A 26,201-nucleotide genomic window follows, 5' to 3' on the forward strand; every position below is an offset into this window, starting at 1 on the left:
GTCCAAGATTCCTTGTTACTAGGAATAAATTAAAATAAACCTATGTCGATGGAAACAGTTTCACGTATAAAATAAAGAAAAAATATTAGTAATCTTTGTAATTAAATAGACAAGTAAATTGTCAAAAACACGTGTTGACGATTGATGAAATAGAAATAAGAATATAAGTGTGACAAAATATTATTTTTGTTATTTTGTTTAAGTTATAACAATAAAACTTTCATGGACAACATAGACTCTTAAACAATATTTATTCATTTCAACTATGGCTCATATATCATATCCTTTTAAGAAAATTAATAAATCAGTTTTCCAAAAGCCGGCGTCTGTTACCACCAAAGATGTTATTTATTGGAAAAAGCTTGGGGTAACTTATAAATTAGATGAATTGCAATGTACCTTGATCCTTATATATATATTTTTTTATTTTTTTCTTTTGTTTTAGTTACCAGTACTAGTTAAAGAATTTGGTGCAATAGATTACATTGATTTTAGTCCGGTAGAGCCACATTATTTTGCTGCAACGTGTTCTGTAAGAATCCAGGTAAAGTATCCACCATTTATGTTTTACATATACTTCACATATGTTTGTTATAATGTATCAACTTTATAATTTAAAATGTTTATGCAAGCATGTCAACACAAATGGAAAATGATAGGGATGACTATATATAATGTATGTATTAATAATAATGTGTAAATTTCCTTTTATGAACATATTGTGCTTACTTTTCAGATATATGATCCAATCACAAAAGTGGTAGCCAAAAATATATCAAAGTTTAAAGAAGGTGCATATGGAGGATCCTTCAGAAATGATGGCAGGCTTTTAGTTTGTGGTAGTGAAGAAGCAGCTGTAAAATTATTTGATGTTCAGTCTAAAAATGTTCTTAGACTCTTTACAGGCCATACAGCACCAGTAAGTCATAATAATTAATATAAATTTAATACTTTCAGAGTACAATTCGGTAGATACTTATTGCAAAAAAAATCCCATATGTCAAAATGCAATATGTTTGTGCTATATCAGAGTCATAATATATAGAATCTAACTCTGAATCATGACCTTTTGGTCAGACATGTCCAAACGATTCAGAGTATCAATGTTTTATGTGTTAAAGGATGAATGAAGAATGATGAAGGATGAAGAATGAAATTAACTAATGAATTATTTGTAATTAACAAACCACTACAATTTTATTTCTTATTTTTTTTAGGTTCATAGAACATTCTTTACAAAGGACCAAGTAAAAGTACTTAGTTTCTCAGATGACAAATCTGTTTGCCTTTGGGATATTGCTACAGAAGAGAAACTTGCCACTTTCTCGGAACATACAGATTACATAAGAGCTGGAGCTGCAAGTCCTTTATCTCCTGATATAATTTTGTCTGGTGGCTATGACCATGCAGTAAAACTTTATGACTGCAGATGTAATGAAACAATATTAAGTGTCAACCATGGGAGTCCAGTTGAATCAACATTGTTTTTACCATCTGGTGGTATTTTTGTCAGTGCAGGAGGTACAGAAATAAAAGTATGGGACTTATTCAATGGAGGTAAACTGTTAGCTAATATTTCTCAGCATCATAAAACTGTAACAACTATAAGACTTGCAAGCAACAACAGTAGATTGGTATCTGCTTCTTTAGATAGACATGTTAAAATATATGATATATCTACTTTTAAAGTGGTACATAATATTGATTTCCCAAATGCAGTTCTGAGTATGGGTATTTCAGAAAATGATGATGTTTTAGCAGTAGGCATGATAGATGGTGTCATATCAATAAGAAAACGAGATCAGCCTGTGCAAGCATCTAATGAAAATAAAGGACTATTCAAATTTGCTCCTGATCACATTCTTTCCTCCCCAGTAGACACTGTAGTTACTAAATCAAAAGTAAAGACAGAATCAGAGGCAGACAAACATTTAAGAAAAATGGAGTTTACACAAGCTTTAAAGATAGTTCTAAAACCTTATGTTGCTACCAAATTTCCAGAAAAAACCATTGCTCTGCTTCAGGAATTACTCAGAAGAAAAGTACTACATGTAGCTATGGATGGTTTAGAAGAAAAGTCAATTGGAGCACTCTTAAGATTTTTTAAGAAAAATCTTGGTGAAACAAGATTTTGTAGAACAATAATTGATGCTGCAAATGTATTTGTTGATGTGTTTGAAAGCAGAATATCACTGTTGACAACACAAACAAAAATTCTATATAAAGCCATGCAGGAAGAGTTAAATGGTGAAATTGATGTATGTAAACGTGTATGTGAGTTAGAGGGTGCTATTGGGCTGCTATTATCTGCAGCACAAATTAGTAACACTGTTGATTCTATTGAAAACACAGATGCATTAGCTCCATCAACAAAAGCACAAAAGGAAGTTATTATTGATGTTTGAATATATTTTTATTGATTTTTTAATTAGTTTCATTTATTTTTTCTTAAATACCTTCATAATACAATTTATTAGTAATGTATAAAGCTGGATAATATTGCCATGACTGATTCCAAACATTTTGTATTCAATACCCAATATACATAGCGGTAGACAAAACTTCAATATTTCCTCAAAAAATGCCGCGGTATTCCTTAGGATGTGACTTACTTTTAAAGTGGTGTAAAGATAATAAATTATTAGTTATTATCTGGTGTTTATAAGTTTAGTGCGTTGAACTAAACTTATTGGCATTAACTCGAAAGCCTCCTTGTTTCGATGTCAGAGTGAAGTATAAAGTAGTAGCGTTTTGCAAGAACGTAAATTGACAGAGACAGTATGTTCATTGTCAGAACTCAATATAAAAATCTCAATTTATTTCAATGTTTCATGTTTGTGGATGTGTATATTTTGTGAGTTTTGTGAAGTTCACAGTGACTTGTGTATTAAAATAAATACGAAGTCTAAAATCCATCACAAGAATGACAGGAAAATTATGAAGCGAACTAGTTTTTACGCAACACAATAAGGCCATGTTGATAGTTTACCAAAAATGACTTGATAACATTTCGCTTTTCCAAGTCAATTTGTGTTAAAAAAAATATTATAGTAAGTATTCGTGAAGAGTTTTTGGAGACGTTCAATTTATCGTTTCACCAAAATGTATGATAATTTAACGATAGTAGATTAGGTTATATTTTTTTGATGGATTTTTCTGGACCCTGTTTTATATAAAGACAATCTGCAGGTTAAAACTTATTCAAACTAACAACAGAAATGGATGAGCGAAGAGTAGCTGACTATTTCGTGGTTGCTGGCCTCCCCGAGGAACCCGAAGTACTTGATGATTCTGATTCTGGACACCTGAAGGGATATAGTACTAAAGCACCCATAACTGATATTGGTATGCAGTATGCACTTATTCTTGCTATATATTACGTTTAGATTTAGGTACTCAAATGAGGAAATATGGAATTAAGTTGACATAGTATATGCATAATTTATTCTCTAGGTCACATTTGGTATGTTCATTGGTTAATTATAATTAATTATACACTGATGATGTTCATGTTTAGCACGCAAATTACATCTATAAATTCTTTTAAAGTAAAATTAGTAATAAAAAATATTTTAAGCCATAATCTAAAAATCAGTATAAAATAAGTTTGATTATTTCATAACATATTGTTTTTTAGTGATATATATTTCTTCTTTTTTTCGTATGTATATATATATATATATAAGGACCTTTTACCACCTTTAATTTAATGAATTATATATATACATATAAGGACCTTTTACCACCTTTAATTTAATGAATTATATATATATATATATATATATATATATATATATATATATATTATTTATTATATTTTTTCATATTATTTCATAACATATTGTTTTTTAGTGATATATATTTCTTTTTTTGTATATATATATATATATAAGGATGTTTTACCACCTTTATATATATATATATATATATATATATAATTCATTACATTAAATTTTGATCTTAGGAGCTGTCAGCAGCTCTGGTAAAAGGTCCTTGAAGATATCATTTGTTTCTAAAAATATTTAAAGAAATAGATTTTTATATCCAGATGAAATTAAATCATCAGTAATATATCTTCATAATTTTATTATGATATTTGATTAAGCAATGAATACATAACTTAAGATCATATCAATTTACAGGAATCACAATTAACTGTGGTTAGTAATATGATCACTATCACAGTTTGCTACTGATATGTCATTGTAGATATAATTTATTTGTAGTTTGTTAATGAGCAGGTCTAAGAAGTGATATAATATGACATAGGCAACGCAGGAACACTTACTTGAATTGTCCTTTATAACAGAACTTATACTAGGACTAACTATATCCATAATTAAAATATAAAAGTAAATGAATAAAAACTCATTAGGTGAAATATTATGACATGTCTTACTTAAAATAATTGCAAATAGATTGGTAAATATTTGTTGTAATAGTCAAATATTTTTGATAAGATCTGGTATATGTAAGTGTCAAAATTTAACATCTCCATTTAAAAGAAATTTTTGTAAAATGATTTGAAACATCTTTTGTTATAAACTAATAAATAATGAAAAGGTACAAATTTATACAGTGAAATCTCGATAACTTGAATGTCAAGGGAATAGCAAAAAAATCGAGTAAACCGAGTTTTAAACTTAATAAGATTTTCGAGATACACAGTTTTAACTGATGAATTTTCGACTTACAGAGGCGCGATTTTGAAGTGTATTCGTAATTGAAAAATGTTCTTCAACTTAAGTTTTGTAGTATATATTTTTTTATGAATGTATTCATTCATTGCACGTGTACAAGACAAAAACAATTTATTAGAAACCCCGAACCCGAATATTCATGTTGGATTTTATTGCTATTATTTCGGGGAATTACAAGTAAGACGTCATTATATTTTACTAACTACGACTTACAGACTGTAAGACCTTTTTGAAATTCGAGTTATAGAGTACAAATATGTATTATCCATTGATAGGTAGGGAAATAACATTTGGTTCTAAGTCTAAATAATTCGAGATGCGTATTTCAGTTCAGCAGGAGAGGATGGCAATTTTTTTTTGACTTACTGAGGATTTCGACTAAAGGAGTTTCTAGTTATCGAGATGAACTGTCACAAATGTTGCAAAATTTCAAATATGAAGCAAATAATTATGTATTGATGAGATGAGTTGTATAATCACCCCTGGCCTTTTATTACCATGTAATAGTATAAAACGGTCAGGGACCTTGCCTTACTTATTGGATGTCCCAGCCTATAAGGCGCAAGTATAAAAAGTTGTCAAACAAGTCTTGGGCCGTTATCATACCTTCAAGTTATGATACTTCAAGTACTGTTAGCTTAGTTTATGAAAATCAAATGCTTTTAATACTAATATATATTGGAATTACTAGTATATGTTTGTATATGGAAATGCGTTTTTTAATATTCTTATCTCGGTACTCGCAACGCATTCCGGAAATATTACACGTTAAAGTGTTAATCAGTTATTCGATTTCCGGTAGCTAAACGTAACTTCATACTTTATTTTAAAAATGTAATTTTTGGTCTTGTTAGAGAATATTATAATTTATAACAGTAAAACGATTTTATACGCCACATCGGTTCTAAGGTTTCTTCCGATCTTCTTAACAATCTCATAATAGTTAATATGTATATTTAAATGCAAGGTCGAGAATATTGCAAATGACATTTTTATTTACTTGATCGAGCACAGAGTAGGTCAATTGTTTTATTGAAATCGTGGGTTGAAGTCTGAAGATGCGAGGAATAAGGATACCAATGTGTGCAGGAAGTCTTCATATAAAACTTCAAAATTATTTTACTAAAAAAACAAATATCCAAACTTTCATATAACATGAAAATATATATTTTCGTAAAAAATTTCGCATCGCCGAACATGTTATTGTGTGGTACTTACTACGTGAACAAAAGGTCATTATCGATTGACCCCTCAATGATTCATATTTATTACTTTTATTGGTGGTCTGTGCGTTAGTTTGAATGAACCTCAGATAAGGTCATTGTATTGATAAAAGAATCCTTAGGCTAACGAGCCCTCATACAATATTTTCCTTCTTTAGTAGGTCATTGGTAGGTAATTTAATTATAGATTTTTCTTAATGATTTTTTGCTTCGGAGTTGCAATATCCTTCTTAAAAATATAGTATAAAAGTTTTGAAAGGAAATGAATAAACGAAAGTAAAAAAAAAAAATTAAGTTTGCAAAAAAATTGTTGCGACGTGTTATTAGTCAAAATCATATAAAATATTGCTCTCGGCAGACACAAAATATTACTCAGTTGTAGAACTAGATCTTTTGTATGGTATAGTAATTTTATATTGTAATAGTTATATCCAACAAACTAAAACAACCGTGAATGAATACGAAACCTTTTAACGTTTAAGTAATTGTAAACCTTTAAGATCATTCTTTGACATGTTACACGATACTTGAGTTCGGACACTGCCGTTTAAAATAGGACCTAGTTAATATAGCAAGTCTTAATTTTATTTTAATATAAAATTCTTCTTATACTATACACGCGACAGTTATGTCCTATTCTTCTATTATGCTTACAGTACCATTTAAGTTTAGTAATAGAAGTTAATCTTTATCGTTATTTCAGGCGTAATATTCCCCGGTCTTGATGAGAAATTGCCACATGATTATGAGTTACTGGAGTATACACCAACAGGTCTACCCGCGGATTTGAACCATGGATCCATACAATCACCAGTGTGTTTCTTATGTATACGACGTGGCCGGGACAAAGCACCACTGGTGGATATTGGTAAGATTAATCTTGAAGACAAAACACCAATCACAAAATCAGAATAGATATAGCGAATATTAAAACAGAAAGAAAAGAAACTTGTATATGAATCTAGTTCAGAGTCTGCCTGTCATACAACAACGAAATTATTGCGATAAATTAAATACTCTATGGATTCTTAATAAGAGAAAATCAGAGAATCTTAGAACATTGAGATTTTTTTTTTGCTTTAATCAAATAACTTTACATAGTACCTACCTTGTTGTATTTAGCTAAATCTCTAAAATCTTTTACAACAGTCTACAGCGTCGTTTGTCCACAATTATTGTTATCACAAAAACTAAAATGACTTTTTAAGCTTCTAAAACTGAGTTGAGTCATTGTTTCTTTTATATCGTGTCACGCTACAGTAACTACGATCCACGTCGAGTCACTTGAAATTTATCAGATTTTAACAGATGCCTATTGACCTTATATGATATTGCCTAAATATCTTTACCGTAGTAACTTAATATTGAAACTAAACGCTAAAATACTTCCTACTTTTTATAGTATAGTTTTCGTGGGTTGAAGCAACGATTATACAATGCAGGACTTAAGTTATATATTAATAGTCAGTAATTATATTTAAAGTCTGTTAAAATGTGTAATACATTTACACACACTCACGAATAGTCAACGATTCACACAATACACTATAAAACGACTTTTATACCATATACATTCTAATACTACTTATATAAGTTCCGGAAGAGCTAGATGGCACTATTTGTATTTACTTTAAAGTTAACATTGTATATAACTTTAGTTTCTGTATGGTGTAAAATATAAAATAAACAATTTTGACTTTTATATATATTAAGGGATGCATAGATCTTGTATTTTACTACTACAAAAGCCTTGTGCATGTAGCAGTAAAAATTCACGGGTTCTCTTAATATCGTGTTTAGAAAGGTTAAATTTTAAAAGTGGTATTAAATAATCGCGCTAATAGTCATGTTATATTGTACTCTTAGCGGAATAAATACATTTTAAGGGTACAAATTTATCACATATACCATCTTGGTTCTTTCGAAATATACATTGCTATTGACAAAACTATCTTGAGGCCAATAGTCGCACTTTATACATGATAAGTAAACAACATAGATTTTGTAATTTAACAGAAATTACAATTTAAACTGTCAGTCAAGATCGGCTACCTATATAAAAAAAATCATTTTGAATATAAAGATTTGTTTGACGCATGATAGTTTAAACTCGCTGTTGATGGATTTTATTTTAAATCAATATTATAGTAATTAATCTAAGGCTTCGCTTTCAGTGCTAAACGTCATGTAAGAGTGTACATAAATATGTTTTAGACATGATATTTAGTACAAGTCATAAGATAATTAGGATTCACTAGACTGTTTCGTGTTCAATTCATAAAAATGTTACAATGTACCTCCGGCTAACTATTAAATGATAGGTTAGAAAATCTGTGTCGTGTATTCATAAACAGAACTTCAATCGTTTCAAAAGCTGTCCGTATTGTCTATTTGATATAATTGGCACTGTTTAAGATAAGACTACAACTAGACGTATTCGATTACAGGCCTTAGTACCAGCCATTATTAAGGGAAATTTCACCAAAGTTCATATTTCATATTCATATTCATATATTTATTTGCATTCCATAATGTTACAATAGATGTTTAAGAGGCTTAAAGCTAGGTACAATATTATGGACCCTGTTAGGGCACAGCAAAAGAAGGCATTACAAAATTTATATTACATGATTAATAGTAACAAAATAGTACATAAAATTTTACATTTCAGGTTAGTATTAATTATATAGAATAACATTTTTTATTTATTTAATTTGAATATTTAGGGATCAATAATTATGAAATTAAGCTATATTTTTATCTTCTAGGTACTCATTAACGCTATAATAACATTTTCGTATAAGAAGTTTTTTAGTTTGTTTGTAAATAAAAAATATGTATCTTTTTTTCATTTCTTAGTGTCTCAGGTAGTTTATTATAAATTTTGATTGACATGACTAGTGGGCTTGATGCATGTATTTGTAATCGGGAAGATGGTAGGTTTAGGCGTTTTTTGTGTCGAAGTGTATATCTTGTCTGTATGTCTTCGCGTGTGGTGTAAAATTCTTTGTGTGTATGGGCAAATTTACAGATTTCCAATATGTATAATGAGGGTAGAGTGATAATGTTTAGTTTTATGAAATGTGGTTTGCAGCTGTCTGTTTGTTCTATGTTAACTATGATCCGAATTAACTTTTTTTGAGTTGTGAATAGTGCTGGTGCGTCGGTGCTATTTCCCCACATTATTACACCGTAGTTTAGCCATGCGTAGTAGGTAGTTAGAGCGGTTTTCAGGTCCGTAGTCTTTTTAATTTCCCGGAAAGCATATAAAAAATTTCATAGTTTTGATTATAATTTTGTATGTGTGATTTCCAGTTTATGTTTGTGTCTATTGTTATACCTAGTAATGAAAATTCGTTAACTTGTTCTATTGTGTTAAAAGAGAAATTTAGAGAAAGTGGCTTTTTTGACGGGGGTGGAATGCTATTGTTTTGGTTTTTTCAAAATTGATTTCAAGATTGTGTGCATTCATCCAGGTTATTGTTTTTGTTAGAATATTATTGAGTGTATGTTAGTGATAACATGACAGGGGGCTATAATCGAAATATCATCAGCGAATAAAACACATGGACCAGGTCCTTCTATGGTTTTTGGAAGGTCGTTTATATAAATGAAAAAAAGAAGGCACCCAATAACACTTCCTTGTGGTATTGAGGCTTTTATTGTTTTACTGTCAGAGCGGTAATTTTGGAGAATTTTTCATTATTATAAAATTCTATTTCTACTAATTGTTTTCTGTTTTCAAGATAGGACTTGAACCATTCCTTAGTTTTTCCGCAGATACCTATCCCATAGAGTATTTAACAATATTTCATATTGTACCTTGTCGTAGGCTTTAGTCATGTCTAGGAGCAGACCGATTGCGTATTCTTTATTATTTGTTATATTAAGAGCTTCCTGTATGAATTTATATACTGCTAAAGTTGTTGACCTGTTTTTCGAAAACCATTTTGACATTCATTGAATATTCCATATTTCTCGCAGAAGGCGTACACCCGATTACACATTGTTTTCTCAAATATATTTGATGCAGTCGGTAATAGAGCTATTGGACGATAATTATTGGGGTCTGTTTTGTCGTTTTTCTTATGTAAGGGCTTCACTATTGCTATTTTGAGTTGATCAGGAAAAACACCTTCCTCGAAGGATTGATTTATCAATTTGTAGAATGGTAGAGTGAGTTCGTCTGCACATTTCCTAAGTAATTTCGGCGGGAGTTCGTCAATACCGTGGCTATTTTTGTTTTTAAGATTTTTTATTAAAATATTTATTTCATAAGGGTCTGAGAAAGATTGTGTTTTCGGAAGGAGAAAGTACGGGATTACATTTTGGTCTACTTGTTTGCATTCTTCACCGATAGATGCAAAAAAGTTGTTGAAAATGTTAGCTACTTGTTTGGGTTCGGAAATTATTTTATTATTTGTTTGTAGTTTTAGATTATTTCGCTCTTTTTTTGATATTTTATTGGTGCGTTCATTAATTATACACTACATTGTTTTTACTTTATTATTGGATTTGTTCATTATGTTAATGTATTGTAGTTTTTTTTGCCGTATTTACGACTTTTTTTAACATCTTTTCATATTTTTTATAATAGTTTCTTATTATTGCATTTAGTGTAAGTATTTTTAATAATCTTTTATTTTTGCAGAATATTTTTATGCTTTTCGTCAACCAATGTTTCTTCTGAATATTTTTTATTTTTATTCTACGTTGGTATGCTTTTATTTAGTACATTCATAAGCGTATCTTGAAATGCTTTATAGTTATCGTTAATATTATGATCTGTTGTTATAATATTGTTCCAATCTACAGTAATTAACGCGGACTTAAATTTTAATATGTTTCCATCGCTAAATGATCTTTTATATGTGTAGAATGTCTCATGTGTGATGGACATTTTTGGTATGATGATGTTTATTATGGTTGCGTTATGATCGAAAAACCCATATCTTCAACAGTTGTGGATGTTTTATTTGGGTGAAAGTTAGTGAATATTAAGTCTAAGCATGTTGATGTGGTTTGAGTAGTACGTGTGGGTCTTTTTACATGTATAGTATATTTAAATTCTAACATTAAATCTAGGAATTGACTAGTTTTTATATTGGTATCTAATATGTTTATGTTGAGATTTCCGCCTATAAATACATTACATTTGGAATACTTAGTGTTTATATAATTCAAGATAATATTTCATTGACTATGAAATATAACTGCTTCTCTCTTATTCCAATAAATCGTTAATAATAATATATTTTCCTTTGGTAATTCTATTGCACATAATTCTAGTATATAATCTATGGACATACTGGTAATATCGTTTCTTACAATATACTCGAAATGGTCTTGGAGAAGGATGCAGACGCCACCACCTCCGCGCGTACTTCTACAGTATGACGCTGCGATGTTATATCCGCTGAATTGAATCATACTGAGTTTTTCCTTTGTTAACCATGTCTCTGATATACATATTGCGTTGAAAATAGGGGTTTGTTCAATGAATGCTTCTAAAATGTGTTGTTTATTGTTAATACTTTGAATGTTCTGGAACAAAACTTTAAATTGTTGGCCTTTGTTTGCGAAAGGAATGGTTGTCAGTAGACATGTAGTGTGATGTTTATTTGGTTGGTACATGCTGTTTACTATATTTTGCGAAATGTTGAAGATGTCCTCTTTCTCATTATTATTGTTCTGTTTATTTTCTCTATTATTTATAACTTTCCAACTTTCTTTTTATAACCTTCGATATTCCGGATCACTGCATGTAAGCCTTTCTTCCTAGCCTTCATCATTTTCGTGCATTTTCATCTAAATATTCAGATAGAGATATTCTTGTTTCTTGGAAGTAATGGCTGTTTTTTAATATATATTTTACCATTCTTTTACTTATAAGTTCTATAACAAGTGGTCGTGTCCTCGCAGTGTTTTTGCCTACTCTGTACGTGTTTTCTATATAGCCCGTTAAGTCTACTTGTAAGATATCATGAAACATGGCAATTAGCCTGTCGTGGAGAATAGGTTCTGGTTCTTTTGAGTATTCAGCAAAGCCGTAGATGATAATTTTCTTTAAATTATTTTCCATGCATTGGATTACGGGGGCAGCGGAAGTATTATGTTTTAAATCCGATATTTCTTGTTTTAGTTTTTCATTTTCTCTTATCAAGTTTTCTATTTTTGTGTTGACTTTTTCTAGTTCCTGTTTTCTTTGATCGTTTTGTTTAGATAGATAATTTGTTTTTAGTTCAAAATCTTCTGTTAGCTTTAAGTTATTTTGGTAATAATAATTTTTAAATTTAAATGGACCAAAATTAAGGCTTAATAGATTCAAAAATTTAACCCTCAACTGAATGGGCCATACGACAACTCGTACACTCTTTTGTGATTTCTTAATTGATCGTTAGCCTGATGTACTAGACTAAACACCAACAAAAATTTAAATATTTACAAAAATGAAGGGAATCATAGAGCATGCTAATCAGTCGAAACAGTCAGTCAAATAGACAAATTGACTGGTTTCAGGTGTCATGTACGATGGTAGAGAACGTCTCATGGCTGACGCGGAGATGGTCCGTAAATCCGTGGGTGGCAGAGTGGCGAATGTAAATAACTCCAAAGCCATAACCTACATCACCTACCGTCGAGCCCATCCCACTGCTCCCTGCAATGCCCTGGTCGTGGTGGACATTTGTGTCATTGTCACCAGCAGGGGGGAGACACCTCCCCATGCCTTTTGTATGATTGGAAAGAATTTGAATAAAGGTACGTACATTAGTAGATGTTATTTAAGAATTTTAAAAAATGCCGATTTTAATTGAATCATTATAGGAAATTATAATTTATGAGCAGTATTGGCTTAGTGGTTTTTACATGTGACTCTCATGGCAACCCTGGGTTCGCTTCCCGGATGTGCACCAATGTACTTTCTGTCTATGTGCGTATTTAACACTCGCTCGTACGGTGAAGGAAAACAACGCGAGGAAAGCGTGTATTAGACCCAAAAGTCGACGGTGTATGTCAGGCTCAGAAGAATCACCTACTTCCTATAAGAAATGATCACGCATCATAAACAGAAATCTGAAGCCCAGATCTAAAATGTCTGACCACCAATACCAATAGGTGGTATAATTATTATTTTTACTTATGTATTTAATGAGCCAGAGCAAGTAATAATTAACAACCGACATTTGTTTGCCTTTTAAAATTTTAAAATCGACATATTGACAATAAGCAAATTGGTAATCTAATATAGATTTATACGTATAAGGTCCAAAGATAAGGATCAAATACAGGTTATCATATGTAAACAAAATTGCAGGGCTAATGGGTAGCGATGTGTTCCTCTGTTACAAGAAGTCCATGAACCGGCCACCGCTAATAGCATTCAAACCGGAAGTTTTATTTAGGTATGTAAAATATCTTTAAGATATCAGATACCTAAGGCAAAGGTTAGATAGTAAAATTATTTTAAGTTAAAAAATATTCTCCAACTTCGGCTTAACGAAAACGGCACTACTTTAGTACTTCTTTACATGACAAAACAGAAAAATATTAAAAATAGAAAATATGTAAAGGGCGATCTTACTGCTATGGCCAGTTCAGATAGTTGACTTTCAGCCAACCCATATATTATGGTATAAATACTTTTTTTAAATATCCTTTATTTCGGATGAGTTCCTTTTTTTTATACACAGTAAAATGTATGAAAACTTTTTTAATATTTTTTTCCGACAGTGATCGTGTTTCATTACAAACTAAAATACCAGCCGACATGTATTGTATTTCGTATCTTACGCAGTCAATGATAAACTTTGAATCAAAAGATTTGATAGCTCTTGAGGTGATTCCCTCATTTAAGTTACGGCCTTTTAGATCTACTTTGTGATAAAGATTATTTTATTTATAACAACATTTTTATATAGCAAGCGGGCAGAAGGATCACATGATATTAAATGGTTCCCCGCCGCCGCAGGGCGTTCTCTACCTTTTAAGAATCGGTACGCTCTTTTTTTGAGTCGAACTACTTCACTGAAAAGTAAAACATATGTATGTTCCAGTACTGGACGTTTTTAATTGCGCGACCGTATGGCATATTTAAACAATGTAGTCTTATTCAAATCACTGGTATTGTATTCTTATGAGGCATACATTCTATTTATATTCCCATTGGGATTGACAGTTAAGTATCGAGATGTTTACTGACACTAATTAAAAATTTAATAAATAGTTAATGAGCAAAAATTATTAAATAAATGAGCATATTTTCTTTGGTCTTCAATTGTTATGATTCAAATTGTTACACAACTTACTACTTTGAATTACAATCTTGAGATGTGAGTGATTGTAATTTGACGACAAGACAAGACTTGCAAGTGGACGACAAATAATCATGTGTAAAGTGTTCGCAAAAATATAAATATTTTTTTATATACATGTATTCTATACATATTATATACATGGGGCAAACTTCATCGCTCGTAGACACATTGCCAGAGGCTCGCAAGCTTGTTGTCAAACATTTAATGAATGATTCTACAAGAGTGCGTTTCTTCTTTAAAAGAGAAATATTTTTGAACTTTTCTCCGAATTGAGGAATTGCTTGCGTTACGTATTAACTAAGATAATGTGGTATTCATTAACGTTTACTTTCTCAACTTGCATAGGATGCGTCAGCAATTAGCTACCTTGAGTACAATGAAGGGCTTTGAACATAGTTTATGTAATAATGAATGCTAAAGGGATACATTAGTACTAAAATTGCGCTTAAGTTGAATTTATAAAAAAACACACTTTCTCGTGCTTTCTCAAACTAACAGCTGAAACCTTGCCTTCATAAGATGTTCAAGATTTTTATAGTGTATGAAATATTTATGAAAGTGCTGTTTGAAATACTAACATTAAGGTTACTGAGGTAATTTGTGTATATCATGTCACAATCTCGTTTTGTGCACTGTAAAATATCTAAAACGTCATACAGTAAAAAGTTCACAGTGACAGTTTGCCACCTCGTCGAATTAGATTTAAGTTTGAAGTTCTTGATTATAGATACAAAATAGATTCTGTATAAAGAGTACAGTTTTAAAGTTAAAATTATCAATAGGTATCCTACAGTGGACCGTCGTAGTATGGAGTTCCCGTCATCAGTGCCGTTATTCTGTGTGCCGATGGGTGCTACCTTGGAACTATGGCCCAATACTGCGTCAGCACCTAAACCTGTCTTCTCAACGTTCGTCCTCACTGTTGCTGATGCTACTGATAAGGTAATTCAGATATTTTTCAGACAAAACGTAATTTATAAAATTATAGTCAAGAGTTACTATCACTTTTAATAGGATTCAATTAGGTACAGCCAATTTTGACCATTGCACATTATAGTATTTATTATAAAGTTAAAACTGCACAACTGCTTCACCGTTTTTTAATTCCAATAATATATGTATTGTAATAATAACACTAGAACGTAATTTTACTATTTTCTTTCACAAAAAAAAACCGTTTTAAACATAATAAACAATTTCTGTTCTAAAGTGAACTGAACAATGTTACGTATGAAGCTAAAACTGAGTTGTCAATTAACGTGGCCCTTATATTATTAACTTCTAATTTGTTGTATTTTATTACCACTTATTATCTTACAATAAATGTCTCCTCATATGGTGAGTACCGCATTTCTCCTGCAAAAGTACATGTGCTAATTTTCTTTCACAAAATCTGGCCAAATAACAAGACTCATTGAATCCCTATTTTTCAGGTATACGGTTCAGCGGTAACATTTTACGAGAATTACTCGCATACGAAACTAATGGAAGGACATGAGGAGCTTCTTGGGTGGAGGTCTGGAGTTTCTCAAAACACGCATTCGTTGCACGCAAATAAATGCATCTGTCTTTTGTCGAGATGGCCGTTTAGCGATTCGTTTGAACGATGGCTGTTGTATATACTAGTAAGTTTTTATAGTATTAAGTATATAATGACGTATAGTTATAGTTTGTATCGATTATTGATAATATATACTTTATTTCTTATTTTGATAATGAGTCCTTAAATCTAAAAAAAATAATGCATGTACTTATAAGGAATAAACGCATTTGTATATATTTATAAAGCGAAATTAGAAATCAATTGTAATTGGTCCCAAATTTGGGATACCCATTTATTATAGTTAAAACATATTTCCACAACAATCAACATAACAAATTATATTTTCAGGAACTGTCATTGAGTAAGGAACCTCTCAGTATACCGATTGAGAGATATATAACACATTTATTAGAAGAGGTGCCATTTCCGGAGCCGCGTATCTTATTACAGGTAAAGTTATTAAAAAATCACAGAACACAAAAGCTATATTGCGTGCATTCTACCTATAATTTCATAGTACATTCACAAATTAGAAATAATTAAAAAAATACAGAATTTCATCATTAACTATAATTACGTTTGCTCCTTCGAGCCGGAACGTTCTTTTTTAGATGACCTTATTAATTCTTTGTATTCTAGCTTTCGCCAACGAATCCTCACGACAGAGTGATTGTAACAAGACGTGATGATCAACCATTAGTACGAAGTGGTGCTGGTTTCAGACAGTTACTACTCAATTTGGGACCTGATAACTGTCTTCTACTGCTTGCACTCGCATTGACTGAACAGAAAATACTAATACATTCATTGAGGTAAAAAATACTTTTATTTTACGGAGTAGAATCATTATTATCGAGAAATATTCGTTTAATAATTATTCCATTATCTTTGAGGAAATAATTTTGTTTTAACTTTTTCAGACCAGATACATTGACAGCTGTATCGGAAGCGGTTTCCAGTCTGCTATTTCCGTTCAAATGGCAGTGTCCCTATATACCTCTGTGTCCATTAGGTATGTATTATTCCAATAAATTACTTGAATTACCAAAAAGAAATTACAATTAAGAATATCTTAATTTTTAAGTACATAATTTCTTTTTTATATTTTCTTGTAATAATAATAATAATAATCTCAATAGAATGATTAAAAATAATATCACCTGAAATTATATATTCTTAACGTCTTGTTATATATTGGTTTACTGGAAACTGAATTCATTTCCAGAAAAAAAAACTGGCACTAAATCCCTAATCGTGGGTGGTGAGCCGAAGGTGTGAGTTGAACTTTGGTCTAGGGCATGCTGCTTTCTTGATGGTTTTTCTTCACCTTACGATCTAGTTAGATCCGATAGAAAAGTCCATTGGTGTTTGGTATATTAAATCATGACGAGCGTCGCACGATCAAGCCATTAGGCCAACAACGACGAGAGTACTTTCTTCGGATTATATTTATTTAAAGATTATTTTCAGGTTTAGCGGAAGTTCTCCACGCACCCTTGCCGTATCTAATAGGAGTCGATTCGAGGTTTTTTGACCTTTATGAGCCACCGCCGGATGTGACGTGTGTCGATTTGGACACTAATAATATAACGGTGAGTAACACTGATTCTATGTACACGAGTAAAATGACCATAAGAATTTGCACTTAGTATGTGTGTTAGCACGCAAAATTTCGTACTTTGGTCAAACAATGCGTAGAGTAGCTCATCGTAATTGCCAACACCGAAGGCCGGATCGCGTGGACGTTCGCCAACACGATGGACTGATCAAGTCAAAGACTCGAGTTCAAAACTATACACAGTTGTAAAAGAGATCGTGACAGATCTCATCTATACAGCTCGATACTCGGACATGAGTTAGAGATCTGGGTTAGAATGGCGGCACTGCCTATGTGGCTAATATTTGTTATTTTCCTAGATTTTATAGTTTTGTTATTCTCTCAAAAAATAATTAAACAAACATAACGTAGCGCAAAGTACTTTTAACTGTATTACGACAACAGGAAAGAAATGCTATTTATTTTATTATGACATTTGTTTGTTAAGTAAAACTATGTAAACTAAAAATAAAATCGACATATACGACAAAAAGATAAAACGCGTGTGGAGATCTATATCCCACCTAATTAAATTACTAAACCGATTTCGATGAAACTAAACTGTTTCTTACGTTGAAAATAAATATAAAAATAGTACTTGGTTTCCGAAATTTGTAGAGAACGTATCGAGTCTAACATTCTCCAATCGAATTTTTTTTTCATTATTTAAATTTTAAATAGTTTCAAACTCAAAATAACTTTATTCATATAGGTAAACAAGTACACTTATGAACGTCAGAAAAGAAGTTAAATTAATTGTAAATTTAGATTTACTAACAGTTCGCAAGTCAAGGGCGTAGAGCGGGCAAGAAACATTCTGTGACTCTATTTAATCGCCAAGTTTTCAGTCATACAAATTGTTTGAACTGGAGCAAATCAATCCCAAGGATTAGGATAATTTAAATATTCGTCAAATTTATAAAAAGCGTTATTGATTAATTTACGTTTAACGAAGGTTTTGAATTTATTTAACTGATATTTTCAGATTTGTGAATCACAAAGGCATATTTCATTAAAATTGTTACCAAAAAGTCACGCTAGGACTCTTAAGCAGACCCTTGAACAACTCTTCGCAAATATTCGACCAAGTAAGTATTTCTTCAGCTTCTTTTAGTAGTGTAAACCGGTTAAGGTTTTCGGTGAAACACTAATTGAATTTTTTTTAAATGATTGTTTAGGTATTTTGCTTGTTCTAAGATGAACTTAACAGGTGTAAGAAAACATTTTTTTAACCGGATTAAAGCTATTTTTATAATCCGTTATAAAAAATCAAATTATTAAAAAAGATGTCAGCAGTTTTTGACTATTTGTTACAGACGCATAAAAATACGACATTGTACTTTTTTAATAGTATTTATTATTATTATAGTATTTTAAAGGGGTTAACTGAGACTGTAATCTTTTCTTTTACAGCATCACCCGTCCATTACCCGAATAATAGTAAGTACAACGGTGAAACAACCACAAGCTTAGATAGGGATTTCCAAAAACGGAAGAAGGAGGTGTGTATTTTATTTAAATAAATATAAATACTAAAATGAGGTATATAATATAAAATATATTGACAAAAAAAACATACTTCGCAGTGGTAATTTCTCCTCACCTACGGTTATCTCTACCATAAGTCTGATTATCTAATATATTTTGTTTATTTAATGAAGTATCTTGTCCTATACTTATTAACGTAAATAACTAAATGTACTACCAGATCAATTATTGGATAATGCAAAACAAATCTAGTATTTTAATATCTTGTTATGTGACGTCTAAAATTGTATGTGGAATACATACATACGTTTGAAAATATAAATTCTCACGTATTTACTAATACGCCTGCGAAGTTTTTTGGTAAATGGACTCTAATGCAATAACTGCATACGACGGTGGTGTAATATATATATATTCCTTTTCTCTTGTCGTATGTTTTTGTTTTTAAGGAGAATTAATTTCTTTAAACCTTGAGACCGATTAGATATCTTAACTTAATTGCTGTAAATTTTTGAACTGAAGCTTAACATTACTTTATATTATTTCTGATTAATATGTAATATTTCAGCAAGCATTGGAACTAAAAATCCAAGAGGCGTTTCTACGCTTCATGGCAGTTACGCTAGAGGGCTATCGCCGGTATCTTATACCCATTACAAAGGCACCCACCGTGGGAACTACAGACCCTCATGCGTTGTTTCAAATGGACGCGTTTCTTAAGTCTAGAGATAAGGCATGTGCATTTTTATTCCTATTCAATTTTTAAACCTTGAATGATTCGATACATTTAGTATAAATTGTAAACCTTTCGTATATATTTTCCAATTACGCCTATGAAAGCCTGCTCAAAGTTTTTGTACATTCCTATAAAAAAATATGGTTATTATTGCATTACATTAACGATTCGAGTTTATGCATTCGTTGTGATATAGAGATAGAACATGTAATAGACCACAGATCCCCGTTATCAAAGACGTTGCGGCTACTGAATGCTCTCACTATCGACATATATATGTTCGCAAAGTGTAATGTGTGTATTATGCGTTTAACATTATATAATTTATTATAAATAAATAAATTCTTACTAGCTCTATTGAGTAAAATAGTGTAAGATACCGAACATCTAGTAATCTGTGATAAGATAACGTAAGACGTTTCTGTATCCAATAGTAAAACGTTTCGTGACCAACTCCAGTGACTCTTTAAACCTTAAACTTACCATTATGTGGTGTAAAGTACTGGAAAATGAAAATAATATTAACAATATCGCGTAATTCAATCCCCGCTCCTGCTTCGTAACGTTTTGCAAAAAGACCCCCGTCCCAAAATTCGTTACGTAATACTTGAACGCTCCCATAGTAGCTCTATGTTCAATCAAAACTGAATCTGATATTTTTGATTTCAGACCCAACAACGTTTCTTAACATTAATAATGCGTACGCAAATGTTTACGCGTTTCATTGAAGAGCGTTCGTTCGTTTGCGACGGCGCAGATCAAGGGTTGACATTCTTCGACGAATGTATTGAAAGGGTCGGTTCTAATGAGCCATTGCTCGACCTTGATACTGGCAACACATCCGAAAGGACTGTGTTTGTCCTGCCCCCGGATCCACCTGACCTGGGTAAGTTTTTGATGATATATTTATTAGCTCGTAGCACGATGATCTATAGCCTAAAGCTTTCTTGGTAAATAGACTGTTAAATGCAAAAAGAATAAATATTGTTAGACATTTTAAAATAATAGTTGTGGTAGATCTTGCGGTGTAACGTACGTTAAGGTAGTATTCGCTACGAATAGCTTAATAATATTTTGCTACGGTTATTTATTTTCTAACATAGTATAGCGATAAGAAATACTAGAATTTCCAGGGTTTTAAATACTAAACGCAACGCAAAGGCCTTTTTATTTTAAATTCGATTTTCCAATTTTAGAAGAGACGTACACCTACGAAAAATTCATATTAGATGTGAATCTGGTGAATCGATGTAAGCAATGCGCACGGGGAGCTATCCAAGCTCTTCCTAGTGCGGCTCTTGCGTCTGCTGAATCGTTGGCAGATGCCTCTCCAATGGCGAGAAGGACAAAACATGAAATTGCAGCTGCTCAGAGGTACACCACTTATATATAGAATTAGATTAAATCTACCATTGATACTACAGGTTGGAAGGACCAAAACGTGACCGTCATCAGTTTTGTGTGTTTCTTTTTAATAAACACTTAGCTACTCAGCTGATCAGTCTTCAATGCTCGACACACACCGTCAATTTTTAGGCCTAAGCTGGCATAGCTTACCAATATTTTTTTGTGGTAAAATTTGTTATACATACCCTCCCGCGGCACGGTTTCCTCGTGGTGAAGGGTTATGTGGGACTCGCTGCTTGCCCACCTACTAAAACACCACGGGGCCACCAGCCATCGCCCTAGGCAGGACATGTTAACAGCGTAGCCTTGTCCGCATCCCGCCACGCGATCAGCCGTAATAAGTATGCTCCTCAATGGCCACGAATGATGTGGAACGTGGCACAGCAAGGGCCAATTCGCCTTGATTTTTAAAGCTGAGGTCGGTTACAATGATTACAGGGATACGTCAGCGTCTCTTGGCATAGCTTACCAGTGGCGCTATAATTTGACAGAAAATTTGCAATTAGAGTGGTTTTAATTGAATTTAAATGACGAAATTATTTGTATGTAATAAAAAACCTACTAAATAAATTATCCATGTTTTAGTTATACCGCGCTTTCTTGTTTTTAAAGTAGTTTTTTCTGCACTTACAGATTGGCGCGTAAAGCAAGTTTATCCCCCGAAGCATGGGCCAAATGTCTTCTTGGCACGTGTTACTCGCTTTACTTCTTGGCTTTGCCGTGTCGACTTATATTGCATCGCGGACGTGAGCACGCCACTTTGCGCGCTGCTTACGAACTCCTTGAACGGGCGACTAAGTTACGCGTACCTTGTGATGAGGTAAATATCTTTTGATGTTACATACTCGTACCCAAACCAATCATTTTAACCCCAAATTTATTCCGTTATTAGTCAATGTGGATAGAATAATTTAAGAGCAGTTTCTGATTCTTAAGGTTATGTATTTCTACAGCGGAAAGAATAGATATTCGGTCCTTACATATGAAATTGGCGTTTTGTATGGGAGGAACAAAACGTAGATTTTTTGCTATCTATCATTGATAGTATACCCTTTACTATACTATACTATAGTCTAAAAAAAACATTCGGAAAGAAATTAATAAAATCTTTGAAGGCGGTCTGGACTGCCCCACCAGAGTTGATTTTTTTACCTTGCAAGAAGTTAGTCAAATTTTGAAAAAACCTTTCTTAAAAATATAGTAAAGTAAATAATAATATCACCAAATTTTACGATTGGATGCATTTTGATACGATGTTATGTATTTATGGACATCTATGGTTTTTTATGTCTATTTTATACTAGAAATTTAATATCATAAACTTTAAGTTTGTATTTATATAAATCCCTATAAATGATTATAAATAGATAATATTTAAAATTTTAGGTGTGTTACCGAGTGATGATGCAGCTTTGTGGCATCCACTCACTGCCGGTGTTGGCTGTTCAACTTTTATTCCTGATGAAGCGAGCTGGTCTTCAACCCAATGCTCTGACGTATGGGTACTATAATCAATGCGTCTTGGAAGCCGCTTGGCCAAAGGATATGCCTAGGTAACTTGTTCAATTATTGTAGTTTAATATTTTGTCTTGTTTTACAGACGTACCTTATAGCGTAGACGAATGCTTGGACCATAGATTTCGCACTGATAGTAAATAATTTAACTTTGTAAAAATGTACATGTTATTTGCAGGCCTATTTATATATGGCTGATTATGCGAATATTTGTAATTGATAGGTTTAACGACTGTATCACTATCTTGGCAAATAAACTATTATTATTATTATTTATTTGCCATAAAAGAAAGCTTTTAAAATTACGCTTTAGTTACGATTCGAAGAGTTTTGTAATCGTTTCCAAATGACAAGTAAGACGCACTTGACAACTTAATGTTTGAATATAATGTTATTAATTAATTTAATTATAATTTTCAGCGGTTCTCAACTGCTATGGAATAAGTTACGTATAGCCGTGATGGGCGCGGCCTTATTCCGTGCGGCGGGTGCGCAACGAGCCAGTCGAGCAACGGGGAATGTCGCATCTTCTGGTAGTATGTATTCTATTTAGAATACATATTGAGAACATTTGTTCTCTGTAGTCTACAATTAAATGATAGTAAATATATGTGGCGATTCTATACGTCTATAGATTGCAATATTGTTATAATCTATTTTTTGTAAACAATAAGAGGACCCTTTTGTAGTGTATATTAATTACCATTATGAAATCAATTTATGATGTCTTAAAATTAATTAATAAATAAAAAGAACAATTTACTAATTTAAAGATTCTATAACGTATTCGCAAGTTCGAAACCAAATCTTTCGATTCTTATATTGTCATTGCCAAACGAAAAGTATTTTGTTTTAATATATTTGATATACCATTTCTCTTTAAATTTACTGTGTAAGGACAAGAAATTTGTCCGAAATAAATTTTATTTCGTATCATCATGACTATTGTATTTCAGCTGGTGGTACTTTACCACGCGTCCGTACTGTGGCAGGAGAAGGTTCAGAGTTATCCGCCTTGGTTTTAGCTGAACCTATGCGAAGTCGGACCAGTTTAGATTCCGGTAAGCATTACAACTCAATACAAGACCTGTTTAATTTTTATATGAATTGCAGCTTTGAATGAAATTTTTTCAAACTAGCTTTTAAGGCCGAAGTCGGTTTACCGATGAAGAAAATATTTTAATACTGTTTTAAAAGTTGTGGTGCTTTTATCTAGGGATTATGTTTAAGGTGATTTATTTTCAATTACAATTTGTCATTTTATATTATTATATACATCTTAGTGTGTGTACGTGAAGCAGAAGCGTGCGCGAACGCGTTCGATGCCTTGTGTCGTCGTGGGAACATAGTACGGACGAACACGAACGCACGACCGCATACTCGGGCTCATGGCATTTCCGCCCACGCGGGAATACTTATATCTGGTATGTTTAATTTGTGGAAACATTGAGAGCGTCGAAATTTAACAACTTTATTCTGCTTTTGTTAGTTTTTATTACTTTGAAGCGTTTTTTTATTCTAATATATATTTATTCATATTTTAATGTAATGTTAAAACTAACTAACAATGATTTAATAAATAAATAATAAATTTATTGTATTAACTACGTTTTGTTGTATCAGTAAAACAAAAGCAATATATAAGCGAATAAACACTTTATTTATTGTACTAAATGTTTTTTCAGGCCTTCCATCAGATCCTGATCTCAGCGAAACGTCGCGTCCCAGAAGTAACTCTTTAGGTAATGACGAACCCGAGCCATCGGTGCCTATATCTGAGAAGAGACAGGTGAGTTTTTAAGATTTGTATATTTTGTTAAATATAATCTTGATATAATATTTCATGCATATTAAACTTCTGGAGTGCCTCTCTCTCTTAAACATAGTGTAAACATAACTAGACCAAAAATGAATTATGATAGTTATTATTGGCATTAAAATACTTATTAAATATAATAAATGAGAAAAAACCTCTAAAAATATCAGCAAAAAATAATGAGAACAAAAATTTGTAATTATAAAAATTTAAGAAATGGTTCTAAGAATGCTTACAAAACCTAAAATAATGTATGATTTTTTTTTTAATTTTTCATCAGACTATCCACGTAAGTCCAGAAAGTCCGTCAGATCTGCGCATATTGACACGGTCGGAGAGTTTTGCGGGAGACGCTCAAATCGTTCAGAACCTGCAAAGGCTTGCATTTGGTGAGTAATTTTATTCGAAATTATGTTGCGGGACGATCGGGAATTGATCGTTTTATGACATGGATTTCAACGTTATATTAAATATAGCTGGTTTTTGGCAGTATTTTACGAATTTATCACAACAGAAATCCGGCGAAATTTCGCACTAAAATTATAAATCGAACACTGAGTTATGCAACCTAACATTAAACTGAAGACGAGCCCCGTGTGTGACTGACGACAGAACCGACCAAACGGTGGTTCATTTACTTGTTGACTGTGCAACATTTGAAAGGGCCAAGTGTGATCTGGAGCTCGAGACGGCACGAGGGTATCCCGGGATGGGCTTTCTTCCGCAGCTGTAAAAAATCTTCAACAAGATTGTCAAACACGAGAGGTAATGCGGGTGGATCCGACTCGCCCATAAATTTAGGCTAGTATGTGGTCCTTTATAATAAAAAAGCCTAACATTAGTAAAGTTACATGTATATAATTTACTGAATAATTAGAAGCGTAAACTAAATGTTACCAAACATCGCACACTTGAAGCCAATATGGGCCCTTTAGTTTTTCCCACACTCATAAATTGTTTTTGATAATGTCCCACTAATATTATTTATTTATGTTATGCTAGTGATAGCTCATTAAACGATTCAAGCTAGTTCACACCCAGCTTCAAACAAAGTCTTTCATTACACATATATTTAAACATATCTACAACAACCGCCACGGAACTTAACAAGTGTCAGAGTTATTATTATTATATATTATGTATATCTTGCGGTTTCAAAGACTTAGTGGCTCAGAATTTGGTTAACTTTTTGGTTGTGGCGAAAATTTCTCAAATTAAAATAACACAGACTTGTACGGTTTCTACTATGAATTGAATCCGTGTATCAGCTATGAGTCTATATACGATAGGTGTCTTCACATTATTGCAAGTTTAATAAACCTTCATATAAACCGTTTAGGATAATATTTATGTCCTCTCTACCATTAACATTTACCTCAGTATTTCTCCGAATATGAAATCATGAACTCCGGCTAGAATAGAAACGCCTAGAATTAACAACAGAATCAAATATTTCAGGTAATACGAATCCAAAAACCCGTTGTACTAGAGCCCTGAGCTTCCCAGAGGAGTCCGAGCGAGACTTGACTCCCGTACCGAATGAATTGAAGAATCAACAGTCTCCGCTTAAGTAAGATATTTTCTAATACTAAAATAGCTTTTGAACAAATTTTTCAGTTTTAGCATGATTCAATTTTTTAAATTATAATGTGTAAATATCAGTAACTGTAACTGTATTTGTGTCTTAAACAGTTAATTAAATTTTCTCATTAAAAATCTCTTTTGTGATTGTTTTAAGTAGTGTTTAATTAGCAATTTTATAAGTTATAAAACAAAGTCCCAGCTGGATTTTGTTATTAAATTTGAAGTAGTTAGTAGGTATTGCGGCTTTTTGTAGATGTTTATATTATCGTATTGTCAT

The 26,201-nt window shown here is 32.0% G+C and overlaps 2 protein-coding genes across 6 annotated transcripts in view; both read left to right on the plus strand.

Annotated features, from left to right (window-relative positions):
* Positions 1–118: 118 nt before the first annotated feature.
* On the plus strand, positions 119–2,424 carry LOC123707606 (U3 small nucleolar RNA-associated protein 15 homolog). The gene is made up of 4 exons (XM_045657792.1): positions 119–367; positions 446–544; positions 737–919; positions 1,218–2,424. The coding sequence occupies exons 1-4, from the start codon at positions 266–268 to the stop codon at positions 2,403–2,405; spliced, it is 1,572 nt and encodes a 523-aa protein (XP_045513748.1). The 5' UTR covers positions 119–265; the 3' UTR covers positions 2,406–2,424.
* A 353-nt stretch (positions 2,425–2,777) lies between these two features.
* LOC123706621 (DENN domain-containing protein Crag) overlaps positions 2,778–26,201 on the plus strand; it is a 34,195-nt gene continuing 10,771 nt past the window's right edge. For 4 of the 5 annotated variants that reach the window (XM_045655884.1, XM_045655887.1, XM_045655886.1 and 1 more), the window contains exons 1-24: positions 2,778–3,050; positions 3,190–3,345; positions 6,627–6,791; positions 12,443–12,682; positions 13,239–13,326; positions 15,021–15,180; positions 15,672–15,863; positions 16,130–16,231; positions 16,421–16,593; positions 16,702–16,793; positions 17,252–17,373; positions 18,364–18,466; positions 18,792–18,880; positions 19,435–19,599; positions 20,272–20,488; positions 20,799–20,976; positions 21,643–21,829; positions 22,396–22,562; positions 22,945–23,060; positions 23,481–23,585; positions 23,808–23,948; positions 24,210–24,313; positions 24,621–24,729; positions 25,799–25,910. In XM_045655884.1, coding sequence (XP_045511840.1) covers positions 3,219–3,345; positions 6,627–6,791; positions 12,443–12,682; positions 13,239–13,326; positions 15,021–15,180; positions 15,672–15,863; positions 16,130–16,231; positions 16,421–16,593; positions 16,702–16,793; positions 17,252–17,373; positions 18,364–18,466; positions 18,792–18,880; positions 19,435–19,599; positions 20,272–20,488; positions 20,799–20,976; positions 21,643–21,829; positions 22,396–22,562; positions 22,945–23,060; positions 23,481–23,585; positions 23,808–23,948; positions 24,210–24,313; positions 24,621–24,729; positions 25,799–25,910 — 3,254 coding nt within the window. In that variant the 5' untranslated portion in view covers positions 2,778–3,050; positions 3,190–3,218. The remainder of the gene's footprint in view (positions 3,051–3,189; positions 3,346–6,626; positions 6,792–12,442; positions 12,683–13,238; positions 13,327–15,020; positions 15,181–15,671; positions 15,864–16,129; positions 16,232–16,420; positions 16,594–16,701; positions 16,794–17,251; positions 17,374–18,363; positions 18,467–18,791; positions 18,881–19,434; positions 19,600–20,271; positions 20,489–20,798; positions 20,977–21,642; positions 21,830–22,395; positions 22,563–22,944; positions 23,061–23,480; positions 23,586–23,807; positions 23,949–24,209; positions 24,314–24,620; positions 24,730–25,798; positions 25,911–26,201) is intronic. The other variant, XM_045655885.1, reaches the window with a different exon arrangement.

This window comes from Pieris brassicae, chromosome 3 (genome assembly GCF_905147105.1).
Source record: "Pieris brassicae chromosome 3, ilPieBrab1.1, whole genome shotgun sequence".
NCBI lineage: Eukaryota > Metazoa > Arthropoda > Insecta > Lepidoptera > Pieridae > Pieris > Pieris brassicae.